The 20795-nt window shown below is 39.2% G+C and overlaps 1 protein-coding gene across 6 annotated transcripts in view; it reads right to left on the bottom strand.

Annotated features, from left to right (window-relative positions):
* Window positions 1–20795, bottom strand: part of AP4S1 (adaptor related protein complex 4 subunit sigma 1) — a 36955-nt gene that overhangs the window by 14309 nt on the left and 1851 nt on the right. For 4 of the 6 annotated variants that reach the window (XM_073348951.2, XM_073348953.2, XM_073348950.2 and 1 more), the window contains exons 2-6: window positions 9376–9448; window positions 7090–7288; window positions 3826–3912; window positions 3137–3427; window positions 1610–1678 (exon numbers count right to left, since the gene is read on the bottom strand). In XM_073348951.2, the coding sequence (XP_073205052.1) occupies window positions 1610–1678; window positions 3137–3427; window positions 3826–3912; window positions 7090–7227 (585 nt within the window). In that variant the 5' untranslated portion in view covers window positions 7228–7288; window positions 9376–9448. The remainder of the gene's footprint in view (window positions 1–1609; window positions 1679–3136; window positions 3428–3825; window positions 3913–7089; window positions 7289–9375; window positions 9449–20795) is intronic. The other 2 variants (XM_073348956.2, XM_073348955.2) reach the window with 1 other exon arrangement.

The following is a 20795-nucleotide window of genomic DNA, read 5'->3' as shown; positions in this document are numbered from 1 at the left end:
GGCAGCAGACTTAGATCAATTAGACAAATAAAATGCTAGTAAATTCTGCTACACATGAGAAGTCAAATTCCATTCATGTCATGAGTGTTAAGGTTGTGACTGCAATTATAGCAATGAATTTCCAACCTCCATGCATTAGAGAACTGGGGCACACTGTAGTGGCCAATTTTCTATTAGCCTGAGCATGGTTAGTTGGGAATTTTACTTCTAACCCCATTTGACCCATACTGTAAAGGTGATAGATTCAGGCAAGATTATCTTCTGCATCAACAAATTCACACATGGAGTAACTTTACGATCAGCTCTGCTGGCCTAGGTCTGCTGTAGAAAATGTTTGCATTATTATTGGGAAATCAAAGTTATAAACCTGGGAGGGTACACTGATCTTTAGTATGTACAGTTATCGATGGCACACCATGGAGTCGATGGACTCAAGGAGGAATTGCACCCAGCCCTCTTTTGCCAGAGGAAGGATCACTTTTAGGGTATGTCTACAATGCAAAAAAAAAAAAAAAAAAAGGCAGCTAATCTGTGTTAGCTAAAAGGTTAAAATAGCAGTGAAGTCATGGCAACTCAGTTTTTAACTCTATTTAGCAGCTCAAGTTCAAATATATATGGCAGCCTGAGGCTGAACTTGAGCTTCAAAGATGAGTTGCCATGTCTTTACTACCCTTAGCTCATCCATGTTAACACTTTGAGCAGGGGATTGGACTAGATGATCTCCTGAGCTCTCTTTCAACCCTAATATTCTATTATTCTATTAACACTTTTTTGCAATGTTGACACCACCCTTACATAGAGCCTTTGACCCACTCATGCTGGGGAAAGGGTAGGATATCCAACCCAACTAAAAAACCATGTTGAAACTGTTAAAATACATCTTCATCTACATTTGTTTCTAACATGATTTGTCCATCCTGTATGGACAGGACCAAACAGTGTCAGAACTATGTAAAACATGCGTTTTAGTCTGTAATTACACTGGGTGGCCAAACCGGAACCACAGCAGAACTTGACTGTACCTATGCAATACCTTTTCTCTTAAAAATTCCCACTTCTGCATTGCTACCCCTGGTGGCAATAGTGGGAGTGCCAGTATAGATTGAAACACCAACTGCCAATCAGTGCTTTGTCCAACCCTGCTCTGAGTGACCGGGTACATCAGTGCTTTCTCCACTTCTAGCACCATTGCAGCTTATCTGTGGGTGGCAATGGTGGGAAATTTTAAGAGAAATAAATCTAATATAGAAAAGACCAGTTTAAAGGCTAGTGTAGATAGGGCCATTCAGAGTGGGAAGCATGTAGGTTCCTGAAGTACCATTTGGTGGATAAACATACAAAAAGACTGTTTCCTAGCATAAATATTTTTGCATTCAATGTCTAATAGTTGATAAGCCATATATACTTATATTATTGTATGTTACAAAATAAAAAACTTCCTGATGCTGCCTTGTTACAGTTGTCACAGTCACACCAAAACTTTCCACATTTTACATTTTTATAAACAAAGATTCCCACCCCCTCTTTCATTTGTTGTCTCTGAACAATCTGTTCACAAAGGCTTTCAAAGAAAGGAAATGTTTTACAATTGATTCCGTGTCTCACTCACCACTCTGCTGAAATATCTGTCCAAAACCTCCACAAAATTATGAATTAGTTCATATACAGCCATCTCGTTCTGAAATATAAATTGAAAGCAAGTAAAATATTAAATTGATAGAAGATATGCTACTCATTCACATTTTATTTTAATATGAGATGCATGCTTCTTTGAAATCAAGTAGAAAATAAATAGTGAGTAGCACAAATAAGTATGTAAGCTTAGCCTCTCTTAGTAGTACCTGTAGAAATGTACATAGATCATTATTATGTTCTATATCAAAGCCGAACAACCTGCTTAAGGTGTACGCCAGTACAACTCTACGGCTGACCTAGAAGAAGTCATTACAGCAATGAGCAGCCACTATCCTCCTTGGCATGTGGCCATGGCAATATTACAAGCTTTTGTATTCAGCTTACAGACCTAGTGCTGCTGAAACAGCATGAACACTAATGTAGAGTGGACTCAGGCATTGTCAGGACAATGTCATGAAATACCAAAGTGTAGACTATTACATAAAAAACACTGCTAAATGCTCAAATCTGGTGTACATTAGCAATGACACCATTGCCAACACTGGTGGAACTGGAAAATGGGCACTAAACTTAGCAGTGTAGACAAGACTTCCCTATAGCCAGCAAAAGATCTTAGCCATCTCTTTCTCCTCGCTATCCCACTCAACAGTAAAGTACAAGTATTTCCATTACTTCCACTGTGCACAATCACACTGGTCTTCTCTGAACTGGGAAACTTGCTAAAATTTATGATTGTTGTTCACGCTGATTCAGCTCAACCACTGGGAGGGCCGGTTTACAAAAAGAACCATCAGCTGCGGGTGTTTTAAGCGCTATGACATATTGGCCTGCACTGAGCCAGGTTAGGTGACATATCACCTGGAGCTCTGTCTATACTTGGGGGAAAATTTTAGCAAAATAATCCTTGTGCAGACACACTCATTGTGAGAGTTCATAGGCCTGGCTACCAGAACTTCCTTGAGAACAGATTCTAGGTCTTGAATTGGCCAAAATGGCTCACAAGTGGCAAATCACCTTGCCTCCAAAAAACAAACCAAAAAACACCCCCAACCTCTCCCTCCCCCTCCCCCCCCACACACACACCAAAAAACCCTATTGTGAGCCAATGCAGTTTTTACTCAAGGGGCCAAATCTGAAATTTTGCTGAGAGTTTTTTTGCCTTGTGTAAGAATTTAGTACAAAATCGAGTAGGTACTTTCAAATCTGGCCATAATCCTGTAACTGGCTGATTTTTGTTTAAGATGACTTGAAAGAAAAATACCAAGTTACAAGAGTTAGGGACAGATTGGGAAGTATCCTACTTGGTTTTATTGACTATGTCTCCAGTTTGGGAAATCAAAGTTATTCAGGCCAGCACTTAAACATGTGCTTAATTCCCACTGAAAATTAAAGGTAAGCATGTGCTTAAGTGTTGCTCTCATCAGAAATGGACGTAAGCACATGATTTAATTGTTTTCCTAAAATAATAGTAAATATCAATCACAGCACTTCTTTTGCTCACCAAGAACACTACGTCGGCATAGCCTGTCAGAATGGCAGCTGCTTGCTTTTCTGGACCCAGTTGTCCTGACCAGTGACATCTAGCACAATGAGCAGTTGGGACAGCACCATAGACCAGGCATTTGACTTGGCTGTAATGATGCTGATATTTGTTGAAAAACCGCAACTCCATCCACCAAGTATCAGTTTGCAAGATACTATTAGTAGCAGACTCATTGGGAAACTGCACGTGCTGAAATAGTATGAAGTCCAAAGATACTACTTCTTTCTTTCCCTCCACACCACTTTTTATCTGATAGAAATAAGGGTGCTTTCAGAACAACACCTTGAAATTGTGAAACTGCATTGGGGAAAGAAGATGGAATTGGAGGCTGTAGTGAGGAGGTGTGGCCTCCCTCAGTGGTGGAGGGAACGTCACAAGCAGCCTGGTGGGTGGAGCCAGGACCACGCCCCACAGGTTGGAAGCAGAGGGGGGCAGGACAGGAAGAGGAAGTATAAAAGGTCAGCCCAACATGTCAATTTGGGGGAGTACCGCTAATTCCCTCTAGCAGACCAGACTGCAAGGAGTCGGCCCTCCGCAGAGGTGGATGTGGAGGGATGGCCACGACTGCCTACAGAGGCATATTCAAAGATTAATTTAAATCCACATTTCTCTTTACATTTAGTCTGTGAAAAAATGTAATCTCTTACCTCTGTTTCACTGATTCCAACCACTATAAAAAGGGCTGCATATTGTCGGTACACCAGCTTAAAATCCTTATATTCAATGAAAGAGCACTAGATAAAAATGCAAATGGTTAAACAGTAACTGCCACATTAGACCTAATTTATTACTATACACAACATGCTTATTATATATACTGTAGTTTACACACATAGGGCCCCGTCTCTCATTTACAGAAGTTTCATGAGTGTAACTTGTTAACTTTTAACAGTTACTCCTGACTTACACTGGTGTAAAGGACAGAAAAATCAGGTCCACAAAGTACAAAGAGTGTCTCAGTCTTCACCCCACAATCTCCCTCCGGAGGTAAAGGAAATTAATAAAATATTAAGTTAGTAGATAGGGCTTTTCATCTGTGGATCTCAAAGCACTTTACATCAAGGAGAGTTTTATTCACACTTCACAGATGAAAAACTTGAGGCACACAGAGGTAAAATGATTTGCTCAAGATTACACAGCAGATCCGTTGGGCATCCCTCTTGTCTTCCCTTACCTCTCCAAACAAAAACATTTTAGAAGATGACAGGACACAATTGTCAGGTAGAAAATTATACCTATATTATAGATGATATGAGGGCAATGGGTTTCCACTTCTTGCTATCTATCCTTAGACTTGTGGGAGGAAAAACCAGAAAACATAAACATCTATTTCATAATCTATATTGTTATGGCATGAGTCACCAGATGATGCTGTTACACATAGTGTCACAAGATGCTTTTTCTTCAAATGTGAGCACTGTTAAATCTTTTTTTAAAAAAAGGCTGTATTGTTGTTAGTTTTCTGATTATTTTAGGGGAGCGGTTGCGAACAGCAGCAGAGTTTGCTCTCAACCTTAATCACTCTAATTAGAGTATATTATTGAGGCAAAATTACTTCCTGGGAACTGGGCAATGGTGTCTTTGCTGAGATTCTGGAAAGATGGGATTTCCTGTGTGCTGTCTGGCCACTTCTGTCCTGGGACTGGTTTATTTTACACTCTGTACACAAGTTGCAGTAAAAATATACCCACATTCCATGTAATTGATTTCTCCCCCAGTGGGAAACTGAGCTGCAAAGACCTGACATCTGTGCAGAATTGTCAAATCTTGCAATTTTATTGAGTATTGAAATATTTGGTGTTTTTCTTAAAGACCCAACTCCTGGAGCCATGTAATTACATGAGTATCCCAGTTTTCATTAAAAAAATTAAAAGATATGTTTATAATCTTTGTGGCTGCAGATGGAAGTCTGAAAACATGAAACTCAAATGCTCAAAAACCAGAAAGGAAATAAGACCAAAAGTTTGTCTTCAAAATCATGAGATTTTAAAAAACAATCTTATGATTTAAAGGGTCTGACTCATGATTTTTGAATCCTTAGGGCTGGCATGACTGCATCCATTACAGCTTGGCAGAGCTGTGATAGTTTATATCTATTATATAAAGGTCAATGTGCTAGGTCCAGTAAAAGTAACTAGGAAAAGGAGAAAAATATATTCCTCTTCTCCTTTGCCCTGGAATTTTCAGCCTCCCTAGGAAGAGGTGGAATCCTCTGTAAGAAAACCAGGTTTCCAACCTGAAAAACACTTGCCTATGCAGTATACAATAACCACTTACTTTTAGCCCCTGCATAGATACAAATAGAATAATGACATACAATGGATATGTACGGCTCTTCTGTTGTTAATTATTTACATTTTACTTTTTTTTGGTCAGAAAAGAAGTTAGACAACTTCTAACACAGGAGAAATAAATAACTCTCTATTACTGTCATAGAACTAATACACATGCTATCTTGGTCACTTTGCCACCAGCTGGTTGACACTTATTTTCAATCTTGTATATTATACCCAAAAACCATGTGAGATGTTGCTTCTGAGGCAATAGAACATCCGTGGGAAAGGAAAATTCACAAATCCCAAACAGCCATAGTCTGTTATCTTATGTACATTGAATAGTACTATTCTATGCAATTAGTCCCACTAAAATCAACAATAACATTCTCCCAGACAATCAGGCGTAATAACTTTCTCCTTCAACTCACCTTCCCTTAAAAGTTGGGAGAAGAGAAGAACACCCTAAAGTCAACGCACTTGACCAAATAGGGAAGTGAATTCCAGAGCTGAGCACCAGCCTCTGGAAAGGCACTGCCTCGAGCCCATTCCCAGTTTAACTAGGCGTACTAGTAGGTTAAAGCACTTCAGCTGGTCTCAGTTACTGCAATATCATATGATGAGAGACATGGACTATGAGGTAACCAGGGCTAAATGAGTGAAATCTGAGCTCTATTGAACTCAATGGCAAAACTCCCATTGCTTCAATAGGGCCAGGATTCCATCCAGACTATTTAGTGCTTTACACATCAGAACTAACACCTTGACTTGCACCCAAAAACAACAGAGAGCTAGTGCAGGCTGCAGAGAATACGTGTAAGGATCTCCCTGAGAGAAGCACCACTGTGGTGAGCGGGCAGACAGATTCTACACTGGTTGAAGCCTTTGAATGGTTTTCACATGCAGCAGAATATAAAATGTATAGGAATAAACCAATACAGAGCTAACAAAGGTACAGGTACCTGTGTCACTATCATATATTGATACATGGTTAGGAATATTGGCTCATACATGAGTTGATGAGCCCTCTAAACTTCAGGTACCATATCCTTGTAGAGCATGTCTAGAATTCTCTAAAATCTGTGTAAAAAGAGGGACTTTTGTATCAGGTAAAATAGAAGATATTAAAAAAAAAAATCCCCCAAAGTAATTCAAGTTCTATCAGAAAAAACAATTGTGCTTTCACTCATCAGCTCTGGAGTTGGATAACTTAGAAACCATATACCAAATCAGGACAGAATTCCGTAGTAATTCATCTAGAATATGGCACATTATCTGACCTTGAGGAAGGTTGCATGGACAAAATATTGGCAATTTCAGGAACACAGAGCAGTGTTAGCATTAAAGAGAAGCACAAGTTTTGTTCCTCTTAGTTAGCAATAGCATGCATATGTCAATTGCTATAGCATGTTTGGGGAAAAAATGGGTTTTCCTGAGAGAACCTGCACTACATTTATAATAGACCAACTGTAGTGAAAAAGAAAATAGATTTACATATGAACTTTCATGTCAAGAAATACCTTGGCAGCAAAACCTAACACAAAACATTATAATATTTCTTGAGTGTAGTTCACTGTGTAATATTCTTTTCTTGGTTCCATTTCAAATAAAATGGCTAGATCAGAACAAAAAACATACTTGCTCTTTTGAACGAGAGAGGCAATTTTTGATTACTTCAGCTTCCAGCATTGTCCGCTTATGAATTTCCACATGTTCGTAATACCTGGAGAGTCTTGTTTGACCTTGTTTGTTCACCATGAGAAAAAACTTTATCATTTTTCTGTTTGGCTCAGAAATAGTCTCTGTTACAGGAGGTAGGTAAGCAGGAACTGTATTTCTGAAGAAAACAACAACAAAAAATACATGGGAGTCATAAAACACTTTGAAGAAGCATGTAGTTGGTGTTGAATTTTGTATTCACTGGGTCTGATGTCAGTGTACAACTGATGTAAGCAAGAAGAAAATCAAGCCCATTGTCTTTCCTAATATTGTTGGTGTTTTTAATTTGAACTCACTATTGTATGAAAGTGCTGACTGAGCCGAAGCCCGACCAAGAATCTTCTTCTGTGCAATAACACCAAAGATAGCAACCTAAATATTTTCAGATTCTTGCTGTAAGGGCAAGTATCATCATTTTACTAGTAAGGAAGAGACTTCAAATGGGATAACATAACTTAGTGTGAGAATCAGTATGTTAATATCGGTGTTAAACTTGTTGAGCATGGTGTAGAATTAGTCTGAGTTTAGTATTTGTGCAGTTAACTGATATGCTGTGCCTTCTCTCCAACCAAATTTCCTTGTAAACGCTTAGTAAACACTACTTACTTCAGGGTATTCTCTCTTAAAAGCATTAACCATATACATAGGTGCTATTCCACACTGGCAGAAATCAGCATATGAATGTTAAAGGATTTTAATTCCATTAGAAACTGTAAATGTAGGGCAACATTTTCCTCTCCAGTGTGCACAATGGGTTTCAAGGGTCGAATTCTGGCTAGTAATTATGTCTATGTGTTTGCAGGAACAACCTTGGGTCACAGGAAAGCACAGAACAGATTGTTCCCCTGATCTTGGACTTCTCTAAACCTACAAAAAAGATTGTAGATATTGAGAAAGGGGGGCCTACGTGACAAGGGTGTAGCCACCTTTCACCTCATTGGCCCGGTGGTCTGGTAGTGCAGTGCTTCCCAAACATTTTACTAAGACAACCTACCAACTGCGTTTTTCTGTTTTTATGATTTGCCATTACGTATATGCACCAGTCTGCCCCAACTATCACAACCCTAATCCTGGCCTGGCCCTGGTGGGGGTGGTTGGAGAGTGAGTCTGCCCTGTACTCACCCCACAGTGAGGGCTCCTGTCCTGCATGGCTGGGCCCTGCTCTAAGCATTGTGACCTGGTGCATGGGGTTGAAGTCCCATTCAGGTCAGGTCCGGCCGCCCCTCCATCATGACAGAGGGGCAGCTGAACCAAACCTAAGTGAGTGGCATTGCGCTGAGCAACATGGCGCTGAGCCTCTGTGCACCAGTTCGCAATGCCGGAATGGGGAGCTGGGCCCAGACCTGTGGGACAGCAGCTGCCATTGCAGGGTGACCTTGCTCTAACAACTCTACTCCTTCCTCTTTGCCCTCCTCTGCAAGGGCCTCAACTCTGCACTGGGCTGGGAAGAGTATGTTTGCAAAGGCCAGGGCCCAGATATGGATTAATCTGGTCCTGGCCATTGCAGTCCATCTAGAAACTTCCTGTTACCCACTGCTGGGCTGGGACCCACACTACCAGAATGGTTCTCAAAAAGTATCTTTTAAAATGTGCACACATGAAGATTACTCTTGTGGATTAATCTCCAGGGATGTTTGCAGTTGGCCAGAGCATATTCACATATTTACCTTACTTTTTTAGTTTCCATATACATCTGCTTAAGTGGAAGTTTAGTGCTCGAAATTGGCCCCATATACACAGTGTAAATGTCTAAAGCATATTCTGCTCTCATTCCCCCAGCACAACTTCCATTTTTCCATGCAAATGTGAGTGCAAAATATACAACAGAGACCCACTTTAGCAATAATAGTTGATTTCCCATTAAGAGTTCTGTGGACTGCAATGGACAATTTCCCCTTGAAAACAAGACTACTTGCACATTTTTCTGCGAGCATCCTAACCAATATGGATACTTTGAATCAGCAATTCGCACAGTCAGTATCCTACCAATATATAAGATTAATGCTGGTTTCTGGTATTTAAATCTTATTTAATCTTAAATAAGATTTAAATACCAGAAACCAGCCGCAGTAATGTTTTCCATCTGTCTTTCTCTAGCTGTTTGGACTTACTGGCCTGTATGCTCCTGTGGTTCGTGTGTTAAAAGTGCAGCCACTTGCTGCAAAAGCTGTCTCGAAATTCTAACCCACAAGTCATGCTGCCTACCTGGTGCTTTACTAAGCTGTATCATCAAAAAATGGTTCCATAAGATCTGCAAATTCCAGCAAGGAGGTGTGGCCTAAGGAAAAGTCAGAGAGAAGTCAGGGGAAAACCCTAATACAACACATGCTATCCTGGAAAAACAACGTACATTAATACAGAAAGTTGAAAGGGAAGCAATTCAGAAAACAGAATAAATCAGAACAGCTTTAAGCAGCATTAACATGCCATCAGCAAAAATCCACACAATACTACCTTTTCAATAGATATTTCAGCATACTTTGACCATTTGCAAATGCTGAAGATGAGCGGGTGCTATCTCAGACTGCAAAGAACTTGGAAACAATTAGCTGAACTTCCATTCATTGTAGCCACTCCCGCAGATGCTGCCATATGTGTAATAGTGCAGGGCTCTCCATCTTCTCAAATATTTCATCCCCATTTTTTGCATCTCTTCAGTAGGTGTTTCCGGCAATAAACATTTTTTTCTTCATGACTAAGTAGCATTTTATGTATTAACCGATTCAGCTATTTTTGTAGTATATTTGTGTGGATCTCAGCCCTTTCTGAGCCTTTTTACTACAGAGGGGAGCATACAGCCCATAAAAATCAAACATGGAACTAGGTTCTTAGATTGAGTTCTCTAGAGCAGCGGTGGCCAATCTGTGGCCCCGGAGCCGCATGCGGCTCTTCAGAAGTTAATATGGGGCTCCTTGTATTGGCACCAACTCCGGGGCTGGAGCTACAGGCGGCAACTTTCCAGTGTGCCTGGGGCAGTTGGTGGATGGTACGCACTGGAAGGAGGGTGGGGGAGCTGATGGGAGGCTGCTGATGTATTACTGTGGCTCTTTGACAATGTACACTGGTAGATTCTGGCTTCTTCTCAGGCTCAGGTTGACCACCCCTGCTCTAGAGCAAAGGCCATCTATGTTGCCTGGATAATGGGGCCTTGATTGGGTTCTTTAGGTGCTGCGCTAGAAATAATAATAAGCTTGTTCATGCTGCTGTATACTAATGCAAGATTGTTCCCAATAGTATACAGTTTTTCTTTTTGTCCAGTCCTGTTTAAGTTTCACGTGCCAGTACTCACAGCATTACTTTCATTTGAACACTATTCCACAGTCTAATAGAACTAATAATACACACAGTAGATCAAATAAAATTAAGCTGATGGTTACCACCAGCTTTTTGATCACATATTTAAAAGATGGGCTTCTTGATTAAACATTTGCTTGCCAACTTTGAGCCAAGAGGGGAATATTAACACATACAGGTTCCTGGCCTTTGAAAGACATAGGCTGAGATTCTGTTCTGTGCCTCCCATTTCTGATGTCAGGAATTGCAAGGGGGTCTACAAAGGGCCATGTAGTGAGGCGGAGTGGCCTCCCACTGAGCTGGAGCTGGGAGGAGTCACTCTGTGATCCCTGGTGGGTAAAGCTAGGCCAGGCTTGCCCCTCCCGCCAGAAGCCAATGGGTGGGACAGGAGGTATAAAAGGCAGAGTTTCTAACCTCTAACCCAGTTCAGTCTGAGCCAGGGAAAGGAACAGATGTCTCCAGGCTACTGCAGCTCCCCGGAGCTGAACCCATGCAGCACCATGCCCTGCCCCTGGAGGAGACCGACCCAAGTGAAGAGCTGCCAAGTCTACCGCTTGCCGCCTATCCCGAGGAGTCGGCGGACGCCTGTAGAGTGCAGGTACCCAGCAAGGGGATCACAGGAAGTAGCCCAGGGAACTAGACTTTTTAGTCTTATTGGGCGGTTGCCCGAATCTATGTCAGCGTGTTTTGGTTGGCTACTTGCTGACCCACTGGTGGAACACTGCCACTGTTAGGGCCCTGGGCTGGGACTGGTGGAGTAGGGTGGGCCTGGGTCCTCTACCCCCCATGCTGCCAACCCCACCCTTGGGGTGGCAGCCTCCCCACTTAGGCCAAGAAGCCTGTGTCAGTTGGCTGCCCTCCCTGAGGGCCTGAGCCTTAAAACTCTTAGTTGAGCCTGCCCTGCCTAAAAGCCTAATCCTGATGGTGGTGGCGGCGCTCCAGAGGGTAATGAGGCAGAGTGGCCTCCCACTGAACTGGAGGAGGAGGGACCGTCACTAACCCACTACAGGCCACTTACATCTGACCTCCATGTTGCCTACAGCAGGAGGGAGAAACTCTACCCTAGATGGCTAAGGGGCTTTTACAGGTCCTGTTTGCATTGCACAGACAGGCTCTATAGCCAGACAATACCTTCCACAGTGTATAACTGAAATGCTCATTGAGCCACGCCTATAACGCTGCTGCTGTGTGTCTCTTATTTTTCAGATTACACCAGAAATTCCCTGGAATACAGTATTTGAAGTTACCCATAGATACATCAGTTATTCTGATGAGGCCTCAGCAGGAACCTCTGTCAATCTTAAAGACAATACTGATTACAAATTTAGGTACCGGTTATGCAACCATTACTCCCTCTGAGTAGTGCTCACTTGTGAATAATCCCATTTAAATCTATGACTACACGCATAGTGCTACTCATTGTGAGTAAAGATTGCAAAACTGGGTCATGATTTCAATACTTCGATATTGACTGAGACCACGTGACAATCACCATCCTTATCCTTGTTAATCCAAAATAAAAATGGAAAATGACTATAGTCCACAGAAAAGGACAATGTTACTGGTACTGTGAATCTATCAGTATCTATAGTACTTTATATGGTTCCCATCATCATAGTATCTAGCTACCCCATAAACATTAATTAGTTCACCACGTCCCTGTGTAAAGTATTAACTCCCTTTTTATAGCCCGGGAGCTAAATCCGGACAGATTAAGTAATTTGCCCCAAAATCACAGAACTCTGTGGTAAAGTTTGGAATTGAAGCCCGCTTCCTAACCCACTGCCTTGACCGCAAGGCTGTGTGTGAACATTTACATATAATGCAAGCAATAGAACACATGTGACATAATGACAGGCAGAAAAGGGAGATTAGAATTTTTTGATGATGATTAAGTTGTTCTCAGTGAAGGAATGGGTGGTTTTGGCACTGATGGATGGGTGTATCTTTATGTCCTTGGTCTTCTCACTCACTGTTAGGAAAGGAAGTCTCTAGCTAGCCAGTTCAGCACAGCTTAGCACACAAAGAGATTAGTCACAATAATAGCTAAACATATTAAATAAATTTAAAGTAAAGGGTATGAAACATGTGGCACAGTATACACCACATATGCAATAACTCTGAGGATACAGACTTTACCTATGATGATATATGTAACCTAATTATTTCTTGACAGCAAAGCCACTTACAATTATTAAGGTCACCCATATCTCAGGAAAGTAATTTCATTATCCTCAGTGTAGTCTGAGTAATTCCTTAGCCATTGCAGTTTAGGTTTCGATATGAAATTTATCTTCACTAGTTAGTGTTTGGGGGATGACGTCATAAAATCTGGAGCAAGAAGTCATCCCCTACAAGTGAAGATTAATGACCTATTTACAGCTAAGTAAATATATATGCAATATTTATAACCTCAGAAGTATGCATTTGCCAATCACAAGGTTGATATACGAAGTACCGAAATAAATAGTTGAAGGAGTTGAAAGGATTAAAAAATATTATTTTCAAAGTTGCTAATCAACAGACAAACATTTTAATTATTATAAGATGCACTAGGGGCATTTCTAATCTTTAAAATAGCATCATGTGACATAAATAGTTTTTAAATAGATACTGGAAAAAATCATATAACAAAAACCATAGAAGTCAGGAAATTAGACTTGTGCACATGCACAAATGCAATATACATTCAACAAATCAACTTGCCAACACAGCACACATGACTTATTTCAGACAAGTATCCAGGGCATAGTTACATCACTTCAAAAAAGAAAAGACAACAACAAATGTTTAATGACTGAATTCTTGAGCAAGAGCTGTATAAATATTGTCCTTGGATAGAAATATCACCTTAATTGAGAAATAAAACCAGAGACCACAGGCTTCACAATCTCACTACCTTTAGTATGCCCTGAGCAATACACAGCCATAGCTTCCCAAACAAGATAACTTTACACTGGAGTACGGGGGAGAAGGGAAATATGCAGGAGCATGTCACTTCACTCCACCCCAATTGACAAGGCTGTGAGTTCCACCACTTAAATTTGTGGATGTCCCCCAGATATTGCAAATTTCAAGGGATTCATGTGGCGGCCTCCTGCCTTGCCCTGCCTCCCACATTTCCTTATTTCCCCTGGACAGCATGGCTCTTACCGTAGCTATGCTGTAAAGCTCTCCCCTAATTGGTAGTGACTTGTGGAGTACCCTGAATGAAAAAGAAGTCAATAGTGTAGAGGAAGCAGTGTAAATTACTGCAGGATTTCATTGGTGGAGATGACAAACTGGTGAAAACCTGCCAATCTTTCCATCCCTTCTAAACACTGCAGAGCCTGTTTATGTTGGGGTGACAGGCCTCTTTTGTTGATCCATCGTGTTAGAATCCTAAATAAAGCAGCTGAAGTTCAGTGCTAAATGACTGTGACAGATGCAGCTTCTCAACTCCACCTGGCCTTGTAGGAACGATCTCTTTGGGCAAAAGGAATTAGGACAGAGGAAGGCCTAGATGGATACTCTAGGGACATCCAAGCCAAGAAAAGAAGCTTCGGTTGAAGTTTTTTTTTTTCCTGAGTTACCAACAACGCAATATAAAACATGCACATGAAGCTATAGATATATAAAGTTACTGCACGTGTGGATCCTATTGCAGGTGGGCCTTAGTCCTAACAGTGCCTTCATTAATCTGACCTCTTATATAGATAATCCTTGTGTCAAGAGGCAGATCTTAAAGATACTGTATCTTTAGATGGTTAAAATATTTTTTTTTATGTTTTGGATTATTTTACATGTGAATATTTTGGATCATATATTTATATATATATTTTAATCCTTATCAACTGTCTAATGTAGAAACATACTGATAGAATATAAGTTAATCATAGCTTTAGTAAAAGTTCAACCTTTAGAAGAATTTGAACCTATTCTTTTTAAAATCTGAAGCAGATTATCCACTTTACTACATAGTATTTGATTAACATCTGTAGGAATGTACAAGTATTATTTTGGTTACCAAAGAACTCACTTTTTCTACCAGCCTCGAAGCTGGTATCCAAAATGACGCCCACAAGTTTTGCATGTGCAGATAATGTGCACATACAGATACTTCTGCACACAAAAGCTGGAGATAACACTCTACCTGATTTATATGTACAAATGCAGGGCTTTGTTGAGAACATACAAGCATACTTTAGGAATCTGGCTTTGAAAATGATGCCAAAGTTGAGTATCAATACCAAGTAGTTAAATTTAAAAATGCTTCTTTAAACAAAACTGACTAGTTCACTCATGAAAACCAAAAACCACGTGCATGCAACATTTCTGGAAAAATCAGATTTTAATTCACTGTTTTGCTTCTATAAAACAAAAGTTAGAAAAAGACTCTTTCTTTCTTAGCTACAAATATATTTACAACATCTGATGAAATGTAAGATGTTACAGTGATCTGTGAAATGGTGTATGTAAAAAAATAAAATATAAAATTCCATCTCTATATTGTTGGGGCAAAATTCCTAATTCTCTCTCCCATCTCCAAGCTACTCATGTAGGTGATTGCATTTCTTACAATGTGATCCTTACTATTCATATATATGTTCTTTGTATGCATTTTTATTATGACTAATGCTGTTTTTGGCTTGGCTTCAGTTAATTCTATGACTCAGTAATAAGATAATTTTATATATGGGGAATTCGAAAGCTCAAGAGATGAGTAATGATATGCAGAGCCTTCCATTTCTACATCACTAGTTCAAATCTAGCTCATTTCAGTCATAAAGAGGACATAACCACCTGAGATCTGTTTGATGGCCCATGCAGTCTCAGTTCAGTTTCCATTGGACAACTGTTTACATCACAAAAACGACCATTGCAACTGGTACTTTAATTCATAAAAATGCCTCTCATAACAGAACTGGACTTCTTAAAAATGGGTCTATTTTATGAACAAGATCCCTCTCTAATCCAGAAAGAATCACATTGTACAAAACACAATCACATACATAAGTAGGGGATTGTTAAACAGTGTTAATGGTTTCTGATAGCAGTACCTGGAGTGCTTTGGAAACTCAGAAACCTAAGTAAATAGGATACACCCACTATGATCAAATTGTTACTATATATTCCACCTTCCTCTCAAAGGACTCAGATAATTTCTGACAAATATGGGAAATATCAAGGTAATATGATCAGTAGAAAGGGAATAAAGACAGGTATTTTCTTTGTGTTGATTTCTATTTCATGAGAAGCAAAACCTGATAACCACAGAGAATGCAAGACAACTTGTAAGAAACAGAACAGTGACTTTACAAATAAAAATAAAAAATCAGACAAGTGAGAAATGATATCTGTAACCTTTCCCTTAAAATAAATTATCTTCATCAATGATTTAATAAGGAGGATACCTTAGTTCCCTTCTGTATTTCCTCTGCAGTATGCCTTTTGATATAACACAGTGGGATGTATACAGTAAATAAATTACTGTAAATGCAGTAATCTAAGTACTCTGTGTTACACTCTATTTAAGAGTACAGCCTTGTAGAGCATCTCTTAGATATATTATCTAAGAGGTATCACAAGTGACTCCAAGTGCAAGACCTTGGCCTCAACTCAGTCCAGGTCCGTGGTTAACACAGAAAACTAAAGATGGTTATATATATGCAATATATCTGGTCTCTCCAGATAATAGTTGAGACATCTTGGAAGGGCAAAGCCAGCACTATGGTTTCCTGAATTGTATCTGTTCTGTGTATCCACAGAAGGACATAAATCACCAGAGCTACCAACCCAGTACCTTTCCCATGCACTAAAATATGTATTTTAACAAATGTACATCATCTTCAAACGCTCGTTATTCACTAGAAGCAAAAACTTGTCTGCAATTTATTTTGTCAAATATTTCACCAATATCCCTTGGTACTTCTAATAAATAAAATACAAAAACTGAACACAGCCTGAGGCTGCCTCAGGGAAGTCTCTATGTGTTAATGTAATTTTTATTCAAATCAGACGTCTGTATGTAACCTGAAGCCACTTTGGTGGCCTGTTCGGCTGCCCTCATACCCGGCATCACTTTAGTTATTTCACATTCTAAAACAAAGGGGTTTTTTTGCAATACTTTAGGGCTTACACTTAAAATGTGAGTAAGAAATTACTAATCTGTGAAAGAAGAGACTCCATGAATGCTTCATTATCAGACTACTTCGCAAAAAATTAAAAATAAATGTTAGAATTGTAAGCCTATCCCTTACTTAATTGTTCAACTAAACATGCTTTAGCTTTAATACATAGAATCATGGTCTTTACTTTTTAGTTTTACACTACTCAAAGTTATGCTAATATTTAAATTTTTGGTAAAGGTTCTTACTTTACAGCATAAGTTAACATACCTTAAAACAAAAGCAATAAATTATTGAGATTCTATTCAGGTGAAGAATTGTATTTATGAAATAAAATATTTCCTCTCTCTTGCCCCAAAACAGCATTACCACTGGCTGATACAAGATGCATTGATACATCACTGCAGGCTCCTGTATATTACTGCAGATGTGACAATTTACCTGATGGGCTCTCCACAATTAATTTTCTTTATCTGTTGCTGCTTTCATGGAATGATTAATCACTTTAAAGGGGCACAACATATATGTAAAATGCCAATTTGAAAACCTAATGGAAATTTCCACTTTTAGACAAGTTTTCTAATTAGTGTGTTTTGCTCCAGTATTGTTTATTTTTGAACCTCCTTTTCCATCCATTGTCTATTTGGGATTCTGGCATGATAAGTACTTTTATCAATGAATTACACTCAAATTTGGCTGTTCTATGGTCTAACTATCAATCTAGCAATAGGTCAAACTCAGTCACTGCCTCACGTTATCTAACAAAAGAAAATCCTGGAACAAACACAGATTTTAAGGCTTTTAAATAATTCTCAATTTGCCCAGGGCTGTGTTTTCATCCTCCTTTATTTGTGTGTGGTTTGGGGGTTACAGTAAGTTATCCAAATGACTTGGTGTGCTCCTTGACCTCTATAGTTTACTGTTATTCTCTTCGCTGTGGGCAATTACAGTAATGAGAAGTGGGCAACACTTTAGAATTTCCTTTTCCATTGTACTTGCACTATATGGTCCTCAAATTTACATTCTGAATCTCTGCTAGTTCTTCTCCAAGATCTTCTTGTGTTTTACTATTTGCATATCGCTTGATTGCCATTATATAGGTGGACACTGAATATCTGTATGGGAGATTGTTGCCATGGTTTATGACGGGTATGTTAAAAATCCTATTAACCCATTATGTATATAACGAAATAAGACCAACATTTTTCAAAAATAGAAATCTAAAGTTTGGCTCTTAAATACATATTTAGTTGCCTAAGGATGAGATTTGCCAAAGTACCTAACTCACTTAGGAGCACAAGTCACAAATTACACATCTTGTTGGTTTGCCCAGCTCCCATTTTTTAAAATACACAGTTATATGGTGTTTTGGAGTGAGGGCTGTGTTTTCATTATGTACTTTGTGAGCATATGCACTCATGCATGATGATTTGGAGAACAAAATCAGCAAGAGAAAAGTTGGAAATGGAACTGGTGTGAAGTGAAATAAAGGAGTGTCTAGATGAATAAGAGGTAAGGATGGGGGGGCGAAGGGGGAGAACAGATGAAGGAAAAAGGTCAAAAATGGCTTGAGCCAAGGTGAGAATCTGGAAGATATAAACAAATGAAATGGTGAGAGCAAATAAGTTTGATGTACAAATGACTTTATATTGAGAACTCTTTGGAAATCAGACCATGTGGCTATGATCTTATTACCAAAATAAAGGAAAGTGTACAGTGAGGAAGGAGAGCTCACATAAATCTCCCCTTTTTCTGCAAGTCTTGAATCTGACCTGGGAGTAGGACTTTATTATCAAGTCTCTGTAAAGCATCATGCACCATTATTAATATTTACCAATAATAATAATTTTTGACATAGTCACCATCCTCATCTACTGTTATATGAGATACAACAGCTGTGGTGCTGGAGTAAGTTCTGTGTAGCCTTAGGTGGAGAAGACATGGCCTTCAACTTGAGGACCAAGTACTCGCAAGAAAATCCCAAACCCCAAAAGTCCCTACTCATATAGGGAAATCAGGGAAGGAACAAGGAGCAAAAAGTTTATCCCAGTTTCTTAACTACCAAGGAGCACTGCATGTCTATTGAAACAACAATGAAACCACAGGATCTCAAAATTATGTATTGACATTGCCAAAGAGTTAATCATATTTTTAAGAGCAACTATCTTTCCCACTCTTCGCTGGATATTGATAACTAGTGAAATTTGTTTGAGGTCTCACTATCTTCCACTCGTTTCTGTTATTAAACAGGGAGATGAATTCTTTAAAATGACCTTGTTAATACTTTTTTTTAATAGTAGGTCCTTCACATGTAGTACCACAGAATGCTTTATGATGACATGCAGAAAGATATCAGATAACATAGTTTGATCCAGGGACGTGAAAGGAGAAAATATCACATAAAGATGGAGTTGAGTAAGAGAAAAAGGCTGACTTGGCTAAATATGTGTTCTTGCAGATTAATAACTACAGTCAGTGGAGAATTGAAGAATCTGCTAATATGGAAAGGGGAGCCGGGTTTAGCACAGGTTAAAGTAACCATGAAGGTTTTAAGGTGAAGCTTTAAGAGGAAGTGACTCAGTGGCTGAGGAGGGCATTCCAGAAAGGAATTAGCAAAACAACCGAAATTTTAACATCCAACTAGGAAGAGTCATCAAGGGTGAGAGAGAGAGAGGAGGGCAATACTGGAGGATCAGAGGAGGCAGGCAGGGAAGCAGATGAATATAATAAAAAAAATAAAAAATTGTCCAGTTTGAGCCACTGATCCAATTCCAAATCATCTACTGATGGAAAATGTTAAAGAAAGTAGTGTTTATGTAGGGAGGGTGGGAGGAACACCTGACCTTGCTTAACTATGGGTGACATGCAATAAGTTGTCAAGTAGGACAGGATAGTTAAAATCCCTTTAGGTTTATGTAATCAACATAATTGCTGTATTTCAGCGCAATGAGGCTGTGACAATTTGGCCTTATCTACAGTAAAGCTCTGGATGTTGCTACCACTGGTGAAACTGAACTAGTTGTAGCAAGTAGGTAATTTTTTCAAGATTTCCTTAGTGTGAAGAAAGAAAAGGAGTACTTGTGGCACCTTAGAGACTAACAAATTTATTTGAGCATAGCTTTTGTGAGCTACAGCTCACTTCATCGGAGTTCTGAACGAACCAGATGATAAATAACAGATAACTGCCTCATTGAATCACATTGCAGAAATCCTTAATCATTAAGATATTTTAAAAAGTTGCCTTAAAACTAATTCAAAATCAGTTTGTCCTTTCATGAATGATGTGTGGCAGGTGTGTAAAATTTTCATAGAGGTTTCACTGTCAGTTTAAAAAGCATATTCAAAAGAAATAATCTCCTTATTTACAAGACAAATAGCAGCTTATATTGTTAAAAGAGAAATAATTGCAAAATTATTGAAAAGTAAATCAGTTTTTTTATTTCAGCTAAGAATGAAATACAATACACACTTTCACTTCTTTCAGAGTAACAGCCGTGTTAGTCTGTATTCGCAAAAAGAAAAGGAGTACTTGTGGCACCTTAGAGACTAACCAATTTATTTGAGCATGAGCTTTCCTGAGCTACTAGTCAGTTTCAAGTACACTTCAATTTGAGTTCTCATGTACTAGCAGAATACTGCAATGTGTGAGTTTCAAATTTAGCAGGGTATGTTTTTATTTACTCCCCCCCCCCGCAAAAAAAACCTCACCCCTGTTTCCATTGCTATTAAAATCACATTTCTAGTGCCCTTTTGTTTTGTAAAAGTTTATTTCCAAACAGCCTATATTTTGGGCCATGTTTGCTTTGTATTATTCCTTATAAGAAAGAGGGCCAATAAGACTATGTAGCTGCTCTTTGCTACAACTATGTCTGGTCCAGTTTTAGGTAGTGTTGTTGTAAGCCATGGTGGTCCTAGAATATTAGAGAGACACATAATATCTTTTATTGGACCAACTTCTGTTGGTGAAAAAGATAAGCTTGAATGGTCCCTTGAAATATGTATTAACTACTTATGCTAAACAGTAGGTTCCATCTTGTATTTAACCGTGACAAGGGTGATCAGAAAGCAAGTGTGAAAAATCGGGACGGTGGGCAGGGGTAATAGGTGCCTATATAACACAAAGTTCTGAATATTAAGACTGTCCCTATAAAATCAGGCCATCTGGTCATCCTAGCTATGGTACTAAGTGTCCCAGACCTGAAGAAGAGCTCTGTGTAAGCTGGA

Source organism: Lepidochelys kempii, chromosome 6 (assembly GCF_965140285.1).
Source record: "Lepidochelys kempii isolate rLepKem1 chromosome 6, rLepKem1.hap1, whole genome shotgun sequence".
Lineage (NCBI taxonomy): Eukaryota > Metazoa > Chordata > Testudines > Cheloniidae > Lepidochelys > Lepidochelys kempii.
Note: the sequence above shows the minus strand (reverse complement) of the source record. Positions and strands in the feature narration are given on the sequence as shown.